The sequence below is a fragment of the Centruroides sculpturatus genome, unplaced genomic scaffold (genome assembly GCF_000671375.1).
Source record: "Centruroides sculpturatus isolate CEXI.00-Female unplaced genomic scaffold, Cexi_2.0 scaffold1619, whole genome shotgun sequence".
NCBI lineage: Eukaryota > Metazoa > Arthropoda > Arachnida > Scorpiones > Buthidae > Centruroides > Centruroides sculpturatus.
In genome coordinates, this window is record NW_019385966.1 from 1 (window position 1) to 22,067 (window position 22,067).

The window sequence follows — 22,067 nt, forward strand, 5'->3', positions numbered from 1 at the left end:
TCATTTCTTAACGCGGGCTATATGGTATTGAGATTTTTTTATTTTAAAGTCGAATTTAGGTGGGGATCCTCGGGAGTTTCCCGAATCAAATAACAAAAACTAAACATTCGCATCACCGAGAATTAGTTTGAAGATTGTCGAAATTCAGAGATTACAATAATAATGTTTACGATAGAATGTACTTTTCGTCATAAACTCTCTCTCTCGAACGGAATAGTATAATTAAGTCCGATAATATGCCCGATATCTCTGTATTTTCTTTGTTTATTATTAAAATTGTTATTTGTTAGAAAATATGGAGTCCCAGTGAGTCACTTCCTCGTCTCTTTCCTCACCACTACTCCGAATCCAAGCGCTCACACGCTACCGCTCGCGTGACGTAACGTCGCGATTTCCGAGTCCCCCCAGAGACTCGGTGGTGTCAGTTTTAGGTCTCCTGACGTGGTGTCAACGAGACACCGACCCTACGGTCACAGTGGTGTCAGAGCGGGATTGAATTTAGAAACGACCCTAGATAACTTGTATTAAAATGGAGACAAGAGGTGAAGGTCGGGCGCGAGGAGAGACAGCAGGAGGTACACGAGCAGAGCCCGCAGGAGGAGCCGCGTTAGGTGGATTAGGAGGCATGATTCCATTGATACCTTCCTTTGTGGGGGACACAGAGGGCCTTAAGGTCACCGATTTTTTTGAGTCTTTAGACGAAATCGCAAAATTAACTAGTTGGAGTAAAGCACAATGTTTAGGAATCGCAAAGTTAAAATTAACGGGGATAGCCCGAGAATTTGCACGGAAGGATGCAAAAATGCAGGAGGTGGTGACATATGAGGAATTCAAGAAACTCATGATTAAGAGATTTGATAGAGAGCCAATTTCTTTACGTTTACAAAAGTTCCATGCCTGTGTCCAAGGGCGAGACGAAGATGTACAAATCTATGCCGTGCGATTACAGACCCTGGTAAGGGATACGATGGTAGAACAAACTTGCGGGGATGCGCAGGAAAGGGAAGTTATCAAAAGATGTCAACAACGTAGAGTGGCTGTAGCAACGCTATGTTTAAAAAAAAGAATACACGTTCGCCATTTTCCCTTTAGTGAAGAAGCGTGCCTTTAATGTTGTGTAAAGACGACGAGCTAGAATATTATAACTTGTTTAAGGAAAGGGAGTTTTAACCTTTAACTGCAATGGTGAGAGTCAATGACCCAACTTAGTTTTTTTTTTTTTTTTAATTTTGAAAGTAAATATTAAGACATTTCTTTCTTTAACTTTTTATTTAACGCTTCTAAACAAGATAAAATATTCTGTATCGATAAGTTAAATGCATTTCTAAACATTCTTAATTTTATTTTCCCGACTTTTATATAACCTACACATAATAAGGGAAAGCAGTTGATTCGTTTTGGAATCGTGTCAAGTTTGATCCTCAGAGATTTTTGTAAACGTTTTGAGACATCCCGAACAAAAAATGGAAAAAAATATTCCGTTTATGTTGGTGTTTATAAGGAACGAAGTTTAGCATGATAGCTTGTATATAAGGAACATTGGTGATATTAAATTTTGGTGGTTAAAGGTTGAATGGGAGATATAGAGGATTTTTTAAAACTCTTTCCGCCCTGTAAGCACTAAGAGGGCCTCTTTTAGCAAGCCCATTATGGGTTCGGCCAGTAGCCTAAACTTGATTTAAAATCAGGCGCATATGGAAACCGGTTAATTTACAAACGTTTACTCGGGTTTTATTAAACTACGAACTTCCGAAATCTCTATACAGTTTCCAACCGGAGGCAGCTGCGACCAACAATTCCGCAACACGACGGCCACCCACCGAATGCTTTCAATTATGCTATTAGTGTAATCGTTACAAAATAGTTTAATTTGCATAAATTTGAGCTTTTGTTATTCTGAACAACATTTCGAATGAAAATCATTCGTTCGTATGCAATTTTATCCTAAGAAGAGATAAAAGCAAGAGATAGGACCACCACCAAGTTTTACCTATCCATCGGCAAGTTTCGCCAGCACCTCACTGATAACGAGAAATGCTTAAGTTTAAAATTTGAGCTCTCTAGACCCAGTGGTGTTCTTTCTTTAGGAGCAACTGCACCGCCAAATGAATAAGAAAGAGAAAAGACAGCTTTTATGGACAGTGGCGTAGCGTAGGTGTCAGCCGCCCGGGCCGGAGGAAAATTTCGCCGCCCCCTTATTTAGGTATCTCAATTTAAAAGACTAAAATTCAGTTTCGTCACAGAATAAATAAGTAATGAAAAATTCCGTGCTCATTTCAATCGGTCCGAATCGTAGGTGCGACAAAAATATGAAATGAAATGGTTCAAATGTTTACAAGATATTATTATTATTTATTGTGAAATTTTGCCGCCCCCACTACGCTACGCCACTGGGTCTAAGTTTAATTTCTTAACAGGTGGTCTTTGAATGTTCGGTTTTTGTTGTTTTGAAGCTTCTGGTTCCTTCTTTTTGTCCTTTTCTTTCAGTTTATCCATTTATCCTTTTTTTGACTCTTTCCGCCCTGTGGGCACTAAGAGGGCCTCTTTTTGCAAGCCCATTATGGGTTCGGCCAGGCCCACAATGGGGCTGCTGGGTGGTGAGGGACGGGGCCCGACATATCCGAACGGACCACCCCCCGAAAGATTCCTGGGGATTTTTCGACCCGTTCGGATTCGAGCCCGGGTCCCCCAGAGCGGTAGGCTGCCACCTTGACCGCTCGGCCATCCGATCTCATCCATTTATCCTAGTATTCCATAATATCCGACACGCATCTTGGAAAATGAACCTTTAAACTAATGGACAAAACATTGTCAGCTAAAAAAACGACTACAGTATAACAAACTACAATTCTTTTAGCGTACATTATGCTTAACATCAATGTTGAGTCACGTGTACTAGTTGGTTAAAATGTTTGAAAACTTGCCTGCAAAAACTGTTGAAAATCACAAAACACACTTTGTTCTTTAGCGAGTGATACAACGACAACAAGCGGTCAACTCTCACTACGCTGCATCGTGGTTGTCTTTCTTGAGTAGTTCATGGTATTCCCACGTAATATCAGCAAGAGCCAAAACCTCGGTATTCCTCGACTATTCCATAATACCCTCTCCTCTATATTTTTCATGCGAACCTTCTAGTAGCCAAGTCAAACATTTCGCAGTTCATATTCCACACAATATTTACTGTAGGTAATGAGGGAATAAGAAGTTTTCCTCATTTCATTATTAATCCTGTAGTATAAAAGTCATCGTTTGTGTGATTGTAAATTTCCTGTAACGCCTGTTATTTGTCCAATCTAAGTAAAATTTTGATTATATTCTTTTTACGTTCCGACGGAAAACATAGGCTACTTAATTTGCGAAAACAGTAGCTACTAGTTATAAAAAAAAAGGTTTTATTGATTTCAGCTCAGTGACGTCAGTGATGTCATTTCCCTTACGTTGCATGTTTAAATATACTACCGGCTCAAGGGGATCCAAAATTGAATCTGAAGTTAAAAAAAAACCAAGGAATTTTTCAGGTGTTTGTCCTGGATATGTCTGGCCCCTTCTCATCACCCAGGCCCACCAGTGACCAAGCGGTCTTCGTATACTGAACACTGGGAGTTCGGTCGTGGGTTCGCGCCTCGCTCAGTTTCTCCACGTCTGTAACGCCTAAATAGGGATCAGTTTCCCTTAAAAGACCTCCCGGAAGACACCCCCTAGGCAGATCACCCAAGTGTTGCGTTGCCTTAACTTAACAAACTCACTACACAGCCATCCCATAATAGGCTTTTTTTTTTTTTAACTCTTTCCAACACGTGGGCACTAGGCCTTTCTATCAAGCCCATAGAGTAGTGTTGCTACCTTTTGAAAATCGCTGACTGGGACGGCACATCAGGTTTGTTCGAACAGAAGTTCCAGACGCATGCGCAATGTCATTTTACAATGAGAAGAATAACGTGCATACCGGTTCTAAATCAGTTACAGTTAGGGACTAGGGACTTGCGTAGGAGTAACGTAAGTAACTTAAATTAAGAATGAACGGGTACAGATAAGTTAGCTCTATTTGAGATATACAAGCAAAATAAAAAGCAGATCGTACAATCAATAGAAAGAAAACAAGGGGTTGCGCTCTACAAGTCGGCGTAAACAGACTAACATGGCAGAATTGCAGATGAGTTTCAGTGTGAGTTCTTTGCTGTTAAAATAAGGTAAGTTCGTAAACATATTTGCAAGAACTTCGTTTCATCGTAATTTCAATTTCTACGAAATTCCCGGATAAAATTAATAGTTCACCCGGACAGTGAGTCAATCCCCGGACTGTCCGGGTGAAAACCAGACGGGTGGTAACACTACCACAGAGGAGGCACGGGGCCTAAAAATACGGATCACCCCTAAAAATTACTGGGGTTTTCTGACTCGTTCAAATTTGATCCAGAGTTTCCCGAGTGGTAGACTGATACCTTAAACGGCCATCCCCACGATAGGCTTGGAAAAAGGCCCTCGCTAATAACCATAGGCAGAGTCAAAAAATGTTAAATACACATCACGGCTTAAACTAGAAACCAGGGCTGTGGAGTCGCGTAAAAATCTACCGACTCCAACTCCGACTAAAACACCAAAACTCCACGACCCCGACTCCGCAGCCCTACTAGAAACTATTACAAAAGCCTAGCTCACGATCACATCAATTTAATTTGGAATGAATATTCAATAAACTAGATATTTAACAATTTTATAATTTGTCTGTAAGGTACAGTACTCTTATCAAATAATTTTCATCTATTTCACTGATACGTGAATGGAAGGTGCAATAAGGACAAACTGAAATTTTTTCAAGATTCCTTAAGTTCCCTCCCCCTCAACTCTTTCTGCCCTGTGGGCACTAAGAGGGCCTCTTTAAGCAAACCCATTATGGGTTAGGCCTGGCCCACAATGGGGGCCAGACATATCCGGACAGACCATCACCTGAAAAATTCCTGGAAGTTTTCGACCCTCCGGGTCCCCAGGAGCGGTGTCTACCACCTTGGTCTATTGGCCACCTGACCGTCTAATTCCGAGCTTGCAAATAGCGTTTGACATTTAAAACACTAATAAATAAACAATGTGCTCCAAATTACCTTAATATTTAAATTAATTTAGCAGCTTCTAACAGGCCGGTTCTTTAAAGCAATTGTCTTGTTTACAGATCCACGAAACTAAATTTTCAGAATCAAATTATTGTTTTAAATCTTAAACGCTATAGTATTCAACAAACTGTTGTCATAAAGGACTAAAATTTATCAGAGCATCCAAAGAAGAACTAAGGTGCTCTGGCACCCTCCAAAGAAAAGCAAACACTAGAAAACTTTCCAAAATTATTTTCTTAATTCATTTTTATTATGCTGTGCCTTCTATTTCCACACTACTTATGAATTAGCGGTGATATAAGATGGGAATTTTATTGAATTAGCATTAAAACGTTTTATCTGTTCAGATCGGCTAACCAACGTTAAATCCTGAAGGCGCCACTGAAAGATGCCATGTTTCAAAATGATTGTAATGGAGCCTTTAGGGACAATATCGTTAAAAAAAGCTAATATTCTGACTACTTCAAAGATTTAAGTTAGTTTAAAATAAAATATGAACAAAATCAATGAAGCTATTTTTGAACTACAAATCTTACAGATTATGATACCTCATGGAGAATAGCCTCAACTTTGACTTTAGATTGCAGGTTCGTGCCTCACTCACAGGCTAGCTGCATTTTTATTCGTGTCTCTAACAACTTAATAGGGGCATTTCCCTATAAGTATTTACAGGAGGTATCTTCCCTTAGCTGATCGTCAATGTGTTGCATTGCTTAAATCAGTAGTTTCTCAACTGGGGTGCCACAACAGTTCAGGAGTGCCGCGAAATAAAAGTTCTGCAAGAAGAATGATGAAGTTGGCGTGTCACTATTAGAAAAGGATTGAAAAAACTACCTTAAACCATCAATCCAATCCTTTGTTAATCGTATGTTAATTGCAGAATTGGTTTTGGACTTACGTCCACAATTGTTCTAGATAAAACACATGAAATGACAAAACTACCGAGTCTGATCTAGTAATCTATCAATGACAATTAGCGTCAATCTATATTTGTATTGATATATTTAAATTAAACTGTACATAATTCTTTTGAGTATTATATATAATTTGAGTTAAAATACGAGTTATTGTTTTTAAAAATTAAAATTTTTGAGATATATTCTATAGTAACATTATTACATATTCCAAGAATGTTTTATAAACTGGCAGCAGCCACAAGGCAAAGGATGATCATATTTTGTCTATCAACACAAGCGGAAAACTTTTAAAATAAAATTTTAAATGATTTGCACCAGTTTATAGATGCTGCATATGAAAAAATGATGCCAACAGAGTATTTACAATTAATATTATAGTGATGGAGATGCACCACGATAATAATAATATAGTAGAAGACTGTTGAACAAAATTAGAATTTTAGTTATGTTAAAGAAATTTTTTCTTTAACCTTATTGCTGCATCAGTATACATCCATTAACTTTCAAGTTAACATTTATTTGTCTTTTTAGAGTTAAAAATGTACTAAACTTACCTTAATTGATGTATTATTCAACTACAAAGCTACGGAATTTACTTTATTTTTTTATTATTATTATTTTTAGTGCAATAAAATATTTTATAGACTTTATTTACAATTAAAATTAAATAACATACTTTTCAATTAGAATTTCATTTGTTACAATATGTAAAGAATAATAATACTGTATTTACAATATAATAATAATAAAAAAAATGATGAAATATAAACAAATGATTTTCTAGATTGAGTTCAAAACTTTTCTCAATACGCAGGAAAAACATCTAAAATTCAAATTTGTTTTTTTCTGTAACTGTACATTTCTTGAATTAAAAAAGTCCACAGTTTTCTAGTTTTTCTTCTTGAAAAATCATCTCTAAAATCCTCTTGAAAATTCTAAAAATTCAATCTATTTATTTGATAAACTACTGTATATGTATCGTAACTCATACATTTTCCATAAAAAATTGAAGATTACATGATTAACATCGCCCCATGCAATACTGAAGATTTTCAATTTGAAGACTGAATTTAACATTCAATTCATGTCAAATACAAAGTGCCAAAATCCAAAGAAATGACGACGATTTTCTTCTTTTTTTTTTTTTAAATAATTTTCAGGCACATTTTTCTGAGTTTATATTGCATTGCTGTTTTTCTTTACTTTGTACTGTATTCCATATATTATTGCATAAAAATACAATATTTATTCAATAAAATATTTGTTTTTCTTACTATATTTTCCTATTTTATAATTTAATACTTAAAACTGAAATTAAAAGTATTTACTGCAGCAATAAGGTTAACAAAATCAAGTAAAATTAAATTTATAATTAGAAATATGGATGATTTGAGCAATCTATAAATATCTGAAGTGCATTAAAAATACTACTGAGGAAATTATTAAAAATAAGAAGTGCTGCAAAATATATGTATATATATACCCAAATTAATGTAATAAATTAATTTTAATGGGCTTCTACATTAATATCATATTAAAATGAATTCCAGTCTATTTAACCATAAATTTATCCATTTAATGATATTGTGTATCTGCAATGAATATGTACAAAAAAAAAATAAAATAAAATAAAACATGACACGTTTTTCTGCACGGACAAAAAAGATTTGTTTATTTTGCCTTTATTCAGCAGGACTTTATAAGCCCAACATGGGTTCCCTCCACATATTTACAACGTCTCTATTGGGTACCTCTACCCTTGGCTGAGACAGAAAACGGGAGAGTGATACCCCATAACATCGATGGGCTTGCTGTACAAAAATAAGGATAGTGTGCCATTGTATAGAAGGACTAAAACCAAAACACAACTCCTTGTTCTAGGCAGAAACTAATGACCAGGATTTTTTCACTTTTTTTTTATCTTTTCATTTTTTGAAAAATTGTTCTGGAATCTTCTCCCTCATAATTAACAGTAAACATTTAAGAACAATGAATACTCTTTTAACTGTGACAGTGGCCAGTCAATTCTCAGATAGAAACAAGTTTGTCTTTACTGATTCTTGTGAAAATATAATGCAAAAGTCTTCCTGATAAAACACATCACATATAAGATTGTACAGTAGAAAGAAAATCAGTTTTGGCAAGACTAAATTTAAACTGAAATAACAATTTTTAGTAATAAAGAAATCTAAAGTCACTAAAATACTAAATGTCACTAATTTTTTTAAGTATAAGCAATGATAGCTTGCTCACACAACTGCCTCTGTCCAGCAGGGAGATGGCGAGCAAAAATTTTGGGCCATTTAATAGAATTAAGTAGCCATAGGGGAAACTAAGCATCATTCCAAACTTCTAGAACCATTCTGACTGACCAACAGCCAGATGATAAAGGTGGACATGGACAGTGAGTTCTGCACAACTCTCATGGAGGAGTGTATTTACAATGAGTATACACACTAGCAACCAAATTTCCAGCTGAATTCAAGGCAAAATGTTTCTGATGACAATGGTTACAAAATAATACAAACTTTAACTTATACAAGGCAGAAACAACTGCCCCACAGCCGACCTTCCATTAAATAGACCATATTATGGTATTATAAACAGGATGCTGTGAGAACTGCATTGCAGGACCTAACTCCTGAGAGTACTTCCCGTTCATGTGATAAGTCTTTAATAGTTCAAACTATAACAGAAATCAATATCAAACCCAGTCCCATACTACAGCTGCACACCATGGACTGCATTCTATAATTATACAGAACTGATGCACAGTAAATTTTGGTTTTACATTTTGTGCACAAATCCAAAAATGCTATAGGACAAGAAAAGCCTGCTAGTCATCTGTCTTCAGTTGCTGATAGATTCAGGACACAAAGGCAGTTAAAACCAGCTCTGATTGCAGAAGTCAGGCTTTTCGGTTGACCTGCAACTCACTAGATCTCCTAGGACTGCCATAGCTGTCAGTCAGCTGTTACTTTTGGTTGTTGTTCCAAGAATAAGAGGGAGAGTTGTACAAGATTCCTTAACCAAGATATATAACATCAGTTCAAATCTCGATCTTCTAAGTACCGATACTCAAATGTAAACCCTTCTTTTTTTCTTTGGCCCCACTTCTCATAATCGAAGTATATGTATGTGCCCTAAAAAAATTTAAATTATTTTTTTATTTTGTACGAACAAAATGAATATATTGATAAATATAAAAACAATAAAAAATTATACTTCAGAAGTTAATTTAGTATCAAAAACGTAAAATATTTGAGTGGTCAAAAGATTGCAGCGCCACAGCACTGGCGAAAATTTAAATTTGCCGACTGGAATTCTNCTAAATATAAAAATTAAAACTAAATAAGTATTTTATGTAAAAAAATTCAATAATAAATATATAGAATTTAGACACAGTTCTTTATTATATCATTAGAATAAAAAATACTATGATTTTATGTTTATTTTTCATTTATGATCTCATGATTTTAAATTATATGTGCACAGTAGCCTCTTGTTATATCGTGCATGTAAGGAGACTAATCAAATGAGCAATACATCATATGAGGAAACATAACTGATGTATCTATCCATTATTGGCAAAAGTGCTTTTATATTTGAAAAAATATATATATACATATATCTGAATGAGCAATATAAGAAGAGGCTATTGTAGTTTAATTAATATAAATATTTAATACAATCATTTTAAGAAAAATTGTGCTTTTGTACTATACAATTATATTACAGAAGATGATTTGAAAGCTTTAATTAAAACTTTTTGAATTTATTTATATTTTGAGTATTTAATTCAATTGTAAATTCAAAAATAAAAATTAGATTAATGTGTAAAGAATTCAAAATGTCTTTCTCTCAAATTTTTTCATTATTATTGAATCAAATATACTCTTCAATTTTATAAAGTCAAGCAAATCATGGAGTTAAAATGAAATTTTATTCATTGAAATATTGAATATATATTGAACTTTCTCAAACACAACAGTTACATTATCATAAATGCTGTTTTTAACATCAAATTGTACTATTTAATCATATCAGTAACTAAACATACTTAGCATTAAGCAAGGACTTTCTTTTATATTCATGTGTCATCATATTGATTACAATCTATTGCCCTGGAGAAAATAAATATTTTTCAAAATGTAGATTTTTTTTTCATGTCTTATGTTTAAGTGAAGACTAAATATTTATGATATCTACTACAAGGTGGAGAAGACATCTTAAAATATTTTTATTCTTAACACACACTTATGATGTGAGTTTGTTAAGGAAAACAACAGCCCCATATCATTGCATATTATGAATAACAACAGCTAAGTTCATATTCGACCATTTTAGAATAGTTTAACACGTGTTAAATGAGCTTAAACTCTATGCCACTGTTTATCACTTTACAACTGTCAAGTTGTAGAAATGAATATTTTATGTCAGAGTAAATCAGAAATTTGTCAAAATTTTTTAAAGATACAGCCATTGTATGCATAATAAAACTCTGTAACTACATACATTTAAGATTTTTTTTAATGCTTTTACAGTAAATTATTTATCAATAAAACATACATTTTTATTACATTTACATAATAAAATAGTTTATAATTAATTTAATTTCAATAAAACCAATTAATAACAATATAGATTGATAATTTTGAAGTTCTGTTTACACAGTTAACGAATATCATTTAAAGTAAGTTCATGACATTTAATGGGAAACAATTAATAAACAATAATTTTTAATAACATTTCTTTTTTTTTTCAAATATAAATATTTCTTTCATTTATGATATTATATAAATACCATTTATGAAAGAACTAATCAATCATCTTGTGAACTGTGAAAAGTTAATTAAATTAATCACATTCAATTTTAAATACTGCTATCATATCATATGTAATGTAACACAAATCTTATAATAAATAAAAAGTAATTTTATAAGAAGAAAATGTATACCTGTTCATATTCATCTGTGATTGTTTTTGGTTCTTCATGCCTTTGGAACCACATCATATATTTCGTATGGAACCTCCATGATTGTTTTTTCAATGCTTTCGCTGATAGATATTGTGCTTTTGTACCCTATAAAGTTTTTCAGTACAAATTTTAGACAAAATAAATAAACAAATATATGTATAATGTATAATAACAATATATTTATAGTTCATTATCAAACTTGTAATCTACATAATGTAACTATACTTCTTATGCTTTCAAAATGGTTTTTGTTATAATTAAATGAGGTAATGTCAGGATTGATCCCTATCGACTTAGAAATTACACACATTATTTGGCAGGAAAATCTTGTCACCTTACTCTGGTGAGATTATAGTGACTTGGATGTTGACAAAATGATCAGAGTAGGTAAGATTCCCCCCAGTTTGATCTTGATCGATGATATCAAAAAATTCAGCATTGACAAAATATCCTCCCGACTTATGATTACCACCCTTCACATCAGCTTGCCCCTGACGTTTACTTCGAAAATCCAGGTAATCATCCCATGTTTAGGATTTACACTGACGGTCCCAAGATGAGTGACGATGTGGGTGCCGCTTTTGTAGTTACTCAGACTTACGCTGCAAGCATCATAATGCTTCTGTCTAAGTAAACACTGCTCAATAGCACAGGTGAAAACTTTAGCTATTTACATGAGCTTAATTCACATTAAGTGTAGGAAGGACAAAAGACACTACTTACACTATCGCATTTATTCTGACAGTAGGTAGCTTTACACAGGATTGCAAAGTCTGATAGCCACTTAAAACTTGTCCATCTCATACACCTCATTCACAAACAGGCAACAACATTAGAATAAATTTCCAATGGGTTGGTCCTGGGTTATGCCGGGGTTCTCAGCAACGAGACCACTGACCGTCTTGCCAAACAAGCTGCAATGTTTTCAGTCACTAGTACTTTCAGTTACATTCCTACCTTGTACATCAACAACCACGTCAAGAAGCAAATCTTCATTCTCTGGCAAGACAGCTGGGACTATGACACTACTGATAGGCTCACCTACACTTTCATCCCTAAGATTGACACTACTGTGATTCTTTGCCACTTTTACTCTAGTTACACCCTCACTCAGCTACTTACAGGATATGGCAACTTTAAGCAATACCTGCATAGATTTAACCTTGGGGACAATCCACAATGCAATTGTGGTATTCAGAAGGGCCTTGCAACCCACACCAACTCATTCACATGCATACAATGTACTCGTCTACTCACATTCATATCCCTTAGTGGGGCTGTTGAAAGCACTCACTCCAATGGCAATTAGCTTTCCCTTGCTTTGTTTCAACTTTATCGGTATATAGCTGCTTTTCAACTTTGTATTTTAATTCTTATTTTCTGTCTCCTTTTTCAGTCTAAATTTGGTTAGTCCTAGTTGTAAGTTAGATTAGGGACTAAGCTTGATTTCCAGTTAGATTATGATAGGTTAGGTTAAATTAGATTAGGGTTTGTTAGCTTTAGTTGTCTGGTTAGGTTCATCCTAGGTTATGGTAGGTTAGTTTAGTTAGTAAGTTAATGTTTAAAAATAATAAAAATAATTTTGGGTCTTGCTCATTTGTCTTCTGTCGGTCCATCTGTCTTGTCTAGTTTGTCATTGTGTTCGTTTGCTTTTCATGCTGTCTGTCTAGCTGTTAAGTAGTATTAAGATTCATGATCGCATTCAGTTTTATTAGTATTAAGTAGATGTAAGTCTTCCTACTAACAGCCAGTTTGCACTAACTTATACACTTAGCTATTTGTGGTGGCACTCAATTATTGGTATTCGCTACACTCAGGTTTTCTTTCAGACCTTTTGGGGTACTATGGCCTTGCAGCCTAAAAACTGCATGCCAACATCAAACATAGAAGATACTGTAGCCTTATGTACGCAATTCAGAGGGATCCTACCTTTCTCTACTGTCTATCTCCTCTCCCTCCCCTTTCCCTTACCCTCTTTTCTGCCAGCTAAACACTATGTACAGCCGATGTCTTTCTTGTATGTATGTATAATTAAACGAATGGAAATAAAATATTTTAAAATAAAAATATTTATGGCTTGTTAAATTTAATATTTTGATAAATAAGTAATTCAGAATGATCTTAAGAATTACTTGATTTAAAATTATATTATTTAGAAACCACAGATGTATTTAAATAAATTAACCAATATTCATTTCAAAGCTAAAGTCATCATATTAATTTACTTACGAGAAATATTTTGTTTATATTTAATCAGTTCAAGGAGATCTAACAATTTTAAATTCTCTAAATTTAAAAAAACAAAAAATTTTTACTAGAATTACATTCCATACTCAAACAAGCAGAATTAAACTAAAAATTAATCTGGCTAAAGTAAAACCATGTGAAATGAAAATATCACTAATAAATATAGACTTAAAAAAATTCAAACATTAGGATGTTCATAAATAAAACAAATGGTTAACAAACAACTGAAGAAGCATCTTAAGTTATAAACATCTGAAACATAAAAATTAGGTATTGTTATTTAAGTTATCCAACAAAACCAAATTTATTTAAATATCTCTTTTGTAAAGTTAACATTTTTATTTAATATATCATATATTTACAGTTTATAAACAAGCTTAAAGTTTAACTTAGAACATAACATATATTTTCCAATGGTAATGATACAGTATAAATGATGTTAAAATATTTTTATTGATATAATAATTACCTCCATGTAATAAAAAATAAAAAACAATGTCTCTGTAGAGAGCCGCTGGAAGAACTCCACAGCATCACAATGTGGTAAGCCCTGGGGATAGTAAGGGGGCACGGGACAAAGATTCCGAGGAAGGTAAGGCCTGAATATACAAACATTGAATTAATTATTTAGTGATTAAAATATTTTAATGTTTTTTTTTTTTATTTAAAATATTTTTAACTTGAAAAAAAAACTGGCAACAAAATATAAGAGATGATTTTGTAATTTTGAAAACCGACAAAAATATATTTTATTACAGAAAGTGCTAAATTGTTGGAATTTCTATATAGAAACTAGAAACTCTACTTCTGACACCTTTTGAAATCCAACTGTAAAATATTACTTTTCAATATGCTATGCACTTTTTTGTAACTTAAAGTAATTCTTTGTAAATGATAATATTTTTTAAATTATTATTATATAATCCTTTTTAAATTCTTGTATAAATAACATTTGTTATAAAAAAATAATTTGCTTTCTTAATGAAATATTTTATTTAATATAAATTTAACAGATTCTCCACTATCCATGTAAATGAAGAAATTAAAAGCATGAATAATTTAAGTATAAAAGTTTTTAATTACTTTATCAAAATTCAAAAATTTAATTTAAAAATTATTTTTCATTGAGTTGGCAATTTACAAAAATTGGATAGCTATAAATTCAGACTGGCATCCATCTGATGTCTGTCCTCCCTTAATCTGAAGAACAGAGTTAGATAGATGAAAGTCAAGACCATATATAGAAAGGTTAGGGGCAAGAGACCTTAATTAACTGTATATGAACTTAAGGTTTGAACTGGAAGTCACATTATTTCAATTCAAAAATTTTCTCCTAAATGGAGTGATAGATGACTGGCACGACTCTGTTGTTAACTGGAAAAATATAACATACAGGGACAAGACACTACTAAAATTGAGAGCATTTTGACAATGTCACAATAAGAAATTGCTCATTATACACTGTTCTGAAATTAACAAGAAATCAACTCCACAGGATAAAAAATGAGAAAAGTTCTTTTTTAATGTTTCAATGTTGTAATATTTAATTATTTGACAATTATAAATTTTATTTGCCAAATAATTTAAAAAGCTGTTATAATCCAGCAGTAATTTTTAATTAACAAATCATCTTAAATAACCAATTTCATTTTATATTTTAAATTTTTTATATTCTACAATTTGATGATAGGGCATTTAATACTGTTGAAAACATTTTTTCATTAAAAATTATTGTTTTGTTTTGAACTACCAAAAAAACACTATCATTCTAATTCTAACGGAAAAATCGGAAATTTTTCTATTAGAATAATGGTGTTTTTCCACAAATTTTTCAGATAGTGTAAAAATCAATATTTTAAATAGAACATTTATTCTATATCTACAAAAGAAATTCCCTATAAATTTTAATCTCATTATACTTAAAGACAAAAGGCATAACAATATTTTATGAAAATGAAAGAATTAACTTATATTGTATAACGTAATTACACCACCAACAGTGACATTTAGAGTTTAGACGAGTTCACAAGCACTTTTGATAGCATAAAGCTACCATCGTCAGGTGAATATCAAATACAACTGGTTTACAAATTCTGAGCTTTCGAACAACTTATGAAATTATACAATGCGCATGGATGGAATACCAACATGAATTTGAAATAGAATAAGAATTCAAAAAAAAAAAAAAAACTTTTGAACAGCAATATGAGTGATGTAATATCTCCAAATATGTGTAGAAAGCAATAATGATGTTCTAGAGATGTGGATTAGATTGCTTGAATAATGTCCATATTTGTGGGATTTCAAGAGTTGCATTGCATGGTGTTAAAGCTGATATATAGAGGTTCTCCCAAATAAATAATTCTTTCCGATTGTTGTACCATTTGAGTAACTTTTTTTGGACCCAGAGCGGCTGATAATCTTGATCAAGCACTTTTTTTTGTCAATTCCGTTGATGGTTTACTGTTTATGATGTCCTCCTGATGTTCTAGGATGTAAGATATTAACATTCTGGCTGTGGCCCCTATGTAGCTAGTCTCTTCTCCTGACAGATCATGTTTTAGTGGAATTTCATAGACCCCAGATTTTTCATTAAATTTAAAAATATCTCTGTCATTGCATAACAGTTTTCTTAGCGTTCGTTGTATGGTTAATGGTGAAATAAAACCGTTCATTCTAAAAAGATGTACTATTTTCAGAGAGATGGGGCCTAAAAATGGTTTTGGAAGATATGCTATTTTTAGATCCTCTTTGTTACTAAGAAAAGACTGTGGAAATAGCTTGTTTTTGACATGAATTTTGAGAAAATGGAATTTAGATCAGGAATATCCAGCTTTTTGCAGAGCTCTGCTAATGAATTGCAATTCTTCTTCCATTAGTGCTTGGTTGGAAGGGAGGAGGTAAGCCCTGTGCATAAGAGAAGTTATGGCATAGTTCATGTAATTTAAAGGTTGGAAGGCTGTTGTAGGGATAATTTGCAGTGCATTGTTGTTTCTATGACATGCAGAAAATAGGAGCTCAGGAGATGTATGGATTTCTAATCTAAGAAAAAGATTCTGGCATTTTGTTCTTTCTCTACTGTGAAGTTGATAGAAGGATAAACAGAGACCAATACTTGAATAAATTGTTCTAAACCTTTAGTGGAGCCTTCCCACATGAGTAGTATGTCATCAACATAATGCAAATACATAATTGGATATTGGATGGTCAAGGGGGCATTGAAAATTTGAAGTTCTATGTTCCACATAATGAGCTCTGCCAATGTAGATGATAGTGGGAAACCAACCCATTGGTACTCCTTGTGTCTGTTTATATATTGTGCCATTAAATTGAAAGTAATTGTTTTCAGTTATGAGAAAGAGAGCTTCACATAAATCTATTATGTGTGATGTTGGGTAGCCTGAGTTGAGCAGCAGAGTATTTGCAAGCACGACGGCCTCGAAACATGGTACAGATGGATATAAGGAAATAACGTCAACCTTGTACAAGTGATATGAATTGGCGGGGAGGTCTTTCAGTTTAGTTCACCCGACAATGGTAGCTTTATGCTATCAAAAGTGCTTATGAACTTGTTTATACTCTAAAAGTCATCGTTGGTAATGCCACAACACGCAAATGTAATTACATTATACAGTTAAATGTTGGTGTGAAGTGTACTTTACTTTTATAACTTATATTTCTATAAAATATGTACTGTCTAAACTTATCTCTGGAATTTCAGCAATGGAAATGGAACTAGGTGTCTTTTTTCTAGGTATCATCCTTCCATTGTTTTGGCAACTATAATATATCTGTAAAATAGAAGTATTTTGACTAGTGTTGGGACAAGTAGTAGACAATAGACAGTTGATTGTCTCTACACATAGTAGAGACAATCAACAGACTTGGGAAATTCTAGATCACCCAGCCTACTGTTCAATTATCACCAGAAGCCATGAGAAACAAGAGCTATTGCATAAATAACTCTGACTTTAGAGAGTTCATCATGCAGTGGCTCTGACACAAGTCAAAATTCAGTTGAGAATAATTATAACATACCTAATAGGGGAACACTAAAGAGTATGTTATAACTGAAAGTATGTAATAAACAAGGTCTTGAAAAACATACTAAATATAATTACAGTGATGTGTACAAAGTGAAAAATCACTAAAAATTCAAATTCCTTAAAAACTCATTATTATTGTTTTTTTGTTTTTGTTTTAATAACACAGACTGCTCACAGAGAACTTATGCTTTCTGCATTCTTATGAAATACAGTATCTTTCAAGATGTTCTAACACAGCAAATGCCTCTGACGGTGAAATTTCTACTGCATTATGGTCATCTTCAGTTATCTTTTGAAGAAATAATAATTGTTAGAGAATGTCATTAATATTGACAATACAGTAGAATCCTGGAAACTCAACTCTCAATAACTTGACAATCCATAAAACTCATTGTTCAATATATATAAAAATCTAATATTTATCTCTAAAATTTAACACTAGAATCAAATGAGATATCATTCTTCACTGGCACTTGATAATAGCATAAATTCCATGTTTTAACAAAGAACATAATCCTTTTTCGAAAAGGTTGTTACAAAATGTTACTAATTCAAAAGTAGCCACTGAATAGCCAGTATTTTTTAAAATTAAAATTTAACTACAAAATAGAACCAGTCACTACTGATATGAAGTTAATATGTATATGAATTTACACATATAATACCTTTATGAAAATTCTGCTATTTAGACTAGCATCATCACTATGCTATAAAACATTCATTTTTCATTCACATTTTTCATTTTCATTTCATTTCCATTTCATTTCATTTTCCATTTTTCAGTTCACATTAAGTTGAACTTGCAAGACACTATTATTAGCAGTTAAAAACTCTTCCAGTGTGGTCTACAAATTAGAATGATTTTTGACTGATTCCCATAATTTCTCATGATTAGTGTTAGATGTAACTGATTCAGAGATTGCAGCATTTTGTTCCTTTAATGTTGGATCATTTCTTCATTGATCTTCTAAGCACATGCAGTATAATAATGCTATCTAACAAACTTACTTTGGTCATACCAGCATGTGATTTCTTTATTTCTGCAACTATTTGCTGTAACAGGTGGAGTGACAACAATAGAGAACTGAAATTCTCTATCATTCTGTGATCCAGCAGGTACAATTTACAATTAATACAATTTGGTGGCAGAAAGCTAATTTTAATGTTTGACAATTTCATCTTAGTATGTGCAGAGCAATAATCTATAATCGAGAGGATTTTTCTGTTGCAGTTCTCAATTTCATTTTAAATCTGACATCATAGATTTTTTTGGTCATCCAAGCTTTACAATTTGCAATATATATAATGAGTGACTTGACCCTTTTGAAACACCTGGGGAATTTGGCTTTTGATGATTTCATGCTTTGAAAACCACTTTTTTTGCAGTTCATATCAGCTGATCTATAACTTTCAAGAATGCTTTCTTTCTCGTGATTCCTTACACTGCAGCTTAGATAAATCTCATTCTTTTGCAACACCATTATATGATTTACATGATTTTCAATATCTTGAATAATCAGCATTTTTTAAAATGAAATTGCTATTTCTTTAAACTAAATATTTGAAATAGAGTAAAACAAAAAATAAATAAATAAATAAATAAAATGTATAGAGTTGATTTTATTTTATATAGTAAGTTATGAAAGTACAGTTATGGTAATTATACTCAGGAAAACAACAGGATAATGTATTGTAATCCAAAATTAGTAATGCAAATATATATAGTAGTTTGTATAAAATGCAAAATTTCCAAATGAAAATAAGCAGAAATAGCTTTACTGTCACAATACTGTCTATTCAGCAGATCAAGACAAATCAGAAGTGCTAACAAAACCAGAACTAAATATGATGGCATTATCATGTTGATCTATTTGATTCATTTTTAAAACTTTACACTGTAGAAATCTGTTTTATATAAATTAAAACAACATTCTTATAAAGTGTAAATTATTATTATTAAGTAACTTTCAAGTTAGATAAAGAAAGTTTGGATATGGCATTCCTATATAGAAGAGAAATAATGGATTGCAATAGTCTGGCCATCCAATATGGTGCAAGAATTCAGTTTTATTCTTCCAATTAACACTTACAAAGTTTTTGGGTAATTGGATAATAAAACTGAATTTTTGCACCATATTGGATGGCCAAACTATTGCAATCCATCATATCTCTTCTAACAGGTATGCCATATCTGAACCGTCTCTGATATATTAAAAAAATTTTAATATATTGTAAGCAGATGTGTTATAATCATACTTGACTGTACTTCTATTCTGCAAGCAAACCATTGTTGCCAAAAAAATGGTTTGGAAAAGTACCAGTGTATGAAGGGGACAAAACATAAATTGAGACTATGTAACACACACAATTCCACTGCGATTACTGAAATTCTGGATAAAAGTTAAATTGTCCTTGTACTTTTCATAACACTAGAATTTGTTTAAATGATATATTTAAAAGTTGCTTATATTTAGAAAACTTGTATGATTATTCATGATTAATAAATCAAAAAGATTTAATAATATTTACCTAAACCTCTCAGAGTCTGAAGGATGTGGCATGTGACGTGCTGAATTTTCTACCATTCGTAACTGATATAAACATTCTTTGGTCAGGGGTACTGGTCCAAGAGGGGCTACACCAAGTAATGGAGGTATGTGTGCTTCCGTTGTCAGAGTGGTGGGGGTAACTGATGGAGGTTGAACAACTTTTCCTTGCAAGCTTAAAGAACTACTATTGTTTTCATATAATCCTATTAAAATAAAAAAGTATATGGTTTTTTTTAAAACTTTTATTTTATTTTTACTTACTGAAAGATGTTATTTGAAATTCAAATAGCAGTTAAGTTACTTTTTTCAAAGGCATTGTGCAGAATATGATTAAAAATACCTCCATCTGAAGAAGGCAGTGACTGTGATGGAGGCAATCTGTTCTCAAGACCTGCATTGAGTACTGCTTGTTGGGCCATAGATTTTAAAGAAGACATGGATTCTTCAGGCTGTAATAAACATAAAAAGTTTTAGTCTTATATTTTTCATTTCATAAAATCTAAATTATTAAGGAATACCATAGGGCAGCAAATTGGCTAAAAATTTATTTATTTATAATGACTTATAGCAATGTCATAATGACAATAATGGCTGACTCCCTAATAACAAATATTTAACGATCCAAAGAGTAAAATTAAACACGTATAACGTATAAAAAAAACTTTTTTTGCGAACAGCATAAAAATTGGCAAAAATAGATCAAACATAGATGAGTTTTTTTACATGACGTATTTAAATCTATGAAAATCCAGAAAGTAAAATTCTTCAATACAGTAGAGCGTCGATTATCCGAATCAATTGGGGACTGGGGTTGTTCGGAAGATAGATATTTCGGATAACCAATTATGTATGAAAAAATATATTAATTTATCCCATCTTGACATTTTTCTCCGTTGGGTGTCGCTTCTCGTTGAATTTTCGTTGATGTTAAGCCTAACGAAGACTATTGTATCGTTAAAAATTATTTTTTTATTTTGTACGAACAAAATGAATATATTGAAAAATATAAAAACATAAAAAATTATACTTCAGAAGTTAATTTAGTATCAAAAACGTAAAATATTTGAGTGGTCAAAAGATTGCAGCGCCACAGCACTGGCGAAAATTTAAATTTGCCGACTGGAATTCTTTCGGATGATTGGCTTTCGGATAATCGACGCTCTACTGTAGTTGTAACATACTTTTGATACTTAAAGAAGAAAATTTTAAGCGTAAAATTGAGACAAGCATATGAAGAGTACAAACATGCTGTATCTTGAGAATTAAAAGAAGGAACACATATAAAAAGAAATCTAGAAAAGAGATCCATTAAAATATTTATAGGAATAAATTCAATCAAAATAATCGATATGTTTATAAAAATAAAGAGAACCTGAGTGGACACAGGCTACTTCAAGAGAATCAGTTAAAGGAAGGTTTGCTAGTTTATTTAAGACGAGGTAGACCTTAACTCTGTGAAATTTATTCAAAATGGAAGGGGGAAGCAGGGGCAGATGCCCAAATAGGTAGAGCATAATCTATTAGTAAAAAAATAAAAGAGTGCCCAGAGTGTACTTTTAGTAGAAATTGCATTGGAATTTCTCCATGCTCTTACAGATTGAGATTTTTTAGTTAATAATTCTATATGATATTTGAACAAAAGTCTTGAATCAAAAATGACACCAAGATCCTGGACAGTGTCATCTACATCAATAATGTGGTTATTAATATAAAAAGTATTGTGAAGATAAGCTCTAACCAGACTATAAATCATAGTTTTGATTTTACTTGTATTAATTTGTAAGTTTAAGGTCTTAAATGAAGCATTAAGATCATCAATATCATGTTGCAATAAGATACAACAAGAATTAGCAAGTTTTATGTCATCAACATAAGCATTTACAAAGGAAGAGGTAATTCAAGAAAGGGATTTATTATTGTAGGCTTTAAACAGTAAATTGCTAAGTATAGATCCCTGAAGTATAGATCCTAAGTAAGTATAGATACCAATCAAAGGGGTAAAGTGTGCAAAGTAAAAGTCTAAAATTTTAATTTGACAGGAACAATATAGAAAAAATATGTTCTCAAGCATTACTGTTCATCTTCAATAGAAAATCTTTTAACAGAAAAATTAATACAGTACTGAACAAATATCCAGCAAGATGTAACAAAGAGAGATCTAATTTCTGATTTTCTGGACATGGGCAAATATATACTTAAAATATAAACAATGGAAAGTG

The 22,067-nt window shown here is 32.3% G+C and overlaps 1 protein-coding gene across 3 annotated transcripts in view; it reads right to left on the reverse strand.

Annotated features, from left to right (window-relative positions):
* Positions 1-7,671: 7,671 nt before the first annotated feature.
* The window catches only part of LOC111612855 (CCR4-NOT transcription complex subunit 3-like), a 146,472-nt gene continuing 132,076 nt past the window's right edge, over positions 7,672-22,067 (reverse strand). For 2 of the 3 annotated variants that reach the window (XM_023354126.1, XM_023354124.1), the window contains 5 exons: positions 20,150-20,297; positions 19,829-20,051; positions 13,723-13,852; positions 10,986-11,111; positions 7,672-9,171 (listed from right to left, as the gene is read on the reverse strand). In XM_023354126.1, the coding sequence (XP_023209894.1) occupies positions 9,073-9,171; positions 10,986-11,111; positions 13,723-13,852; positions 19,829-20,051; positions 20,150-20,297 (726 nt within the window). In that variant the 3' untranslated portion in view covers positions 7,672-9,072. The remainder of the gene's footprint in view (positions 9,172-10,985; positions 11,112-13,722; positions 13,853-19,828; positions 20,052-20,149; positions 20,298-22,067) is intronic. The other variant, XM_023354125.1, reaches the window with a different exon arrangement.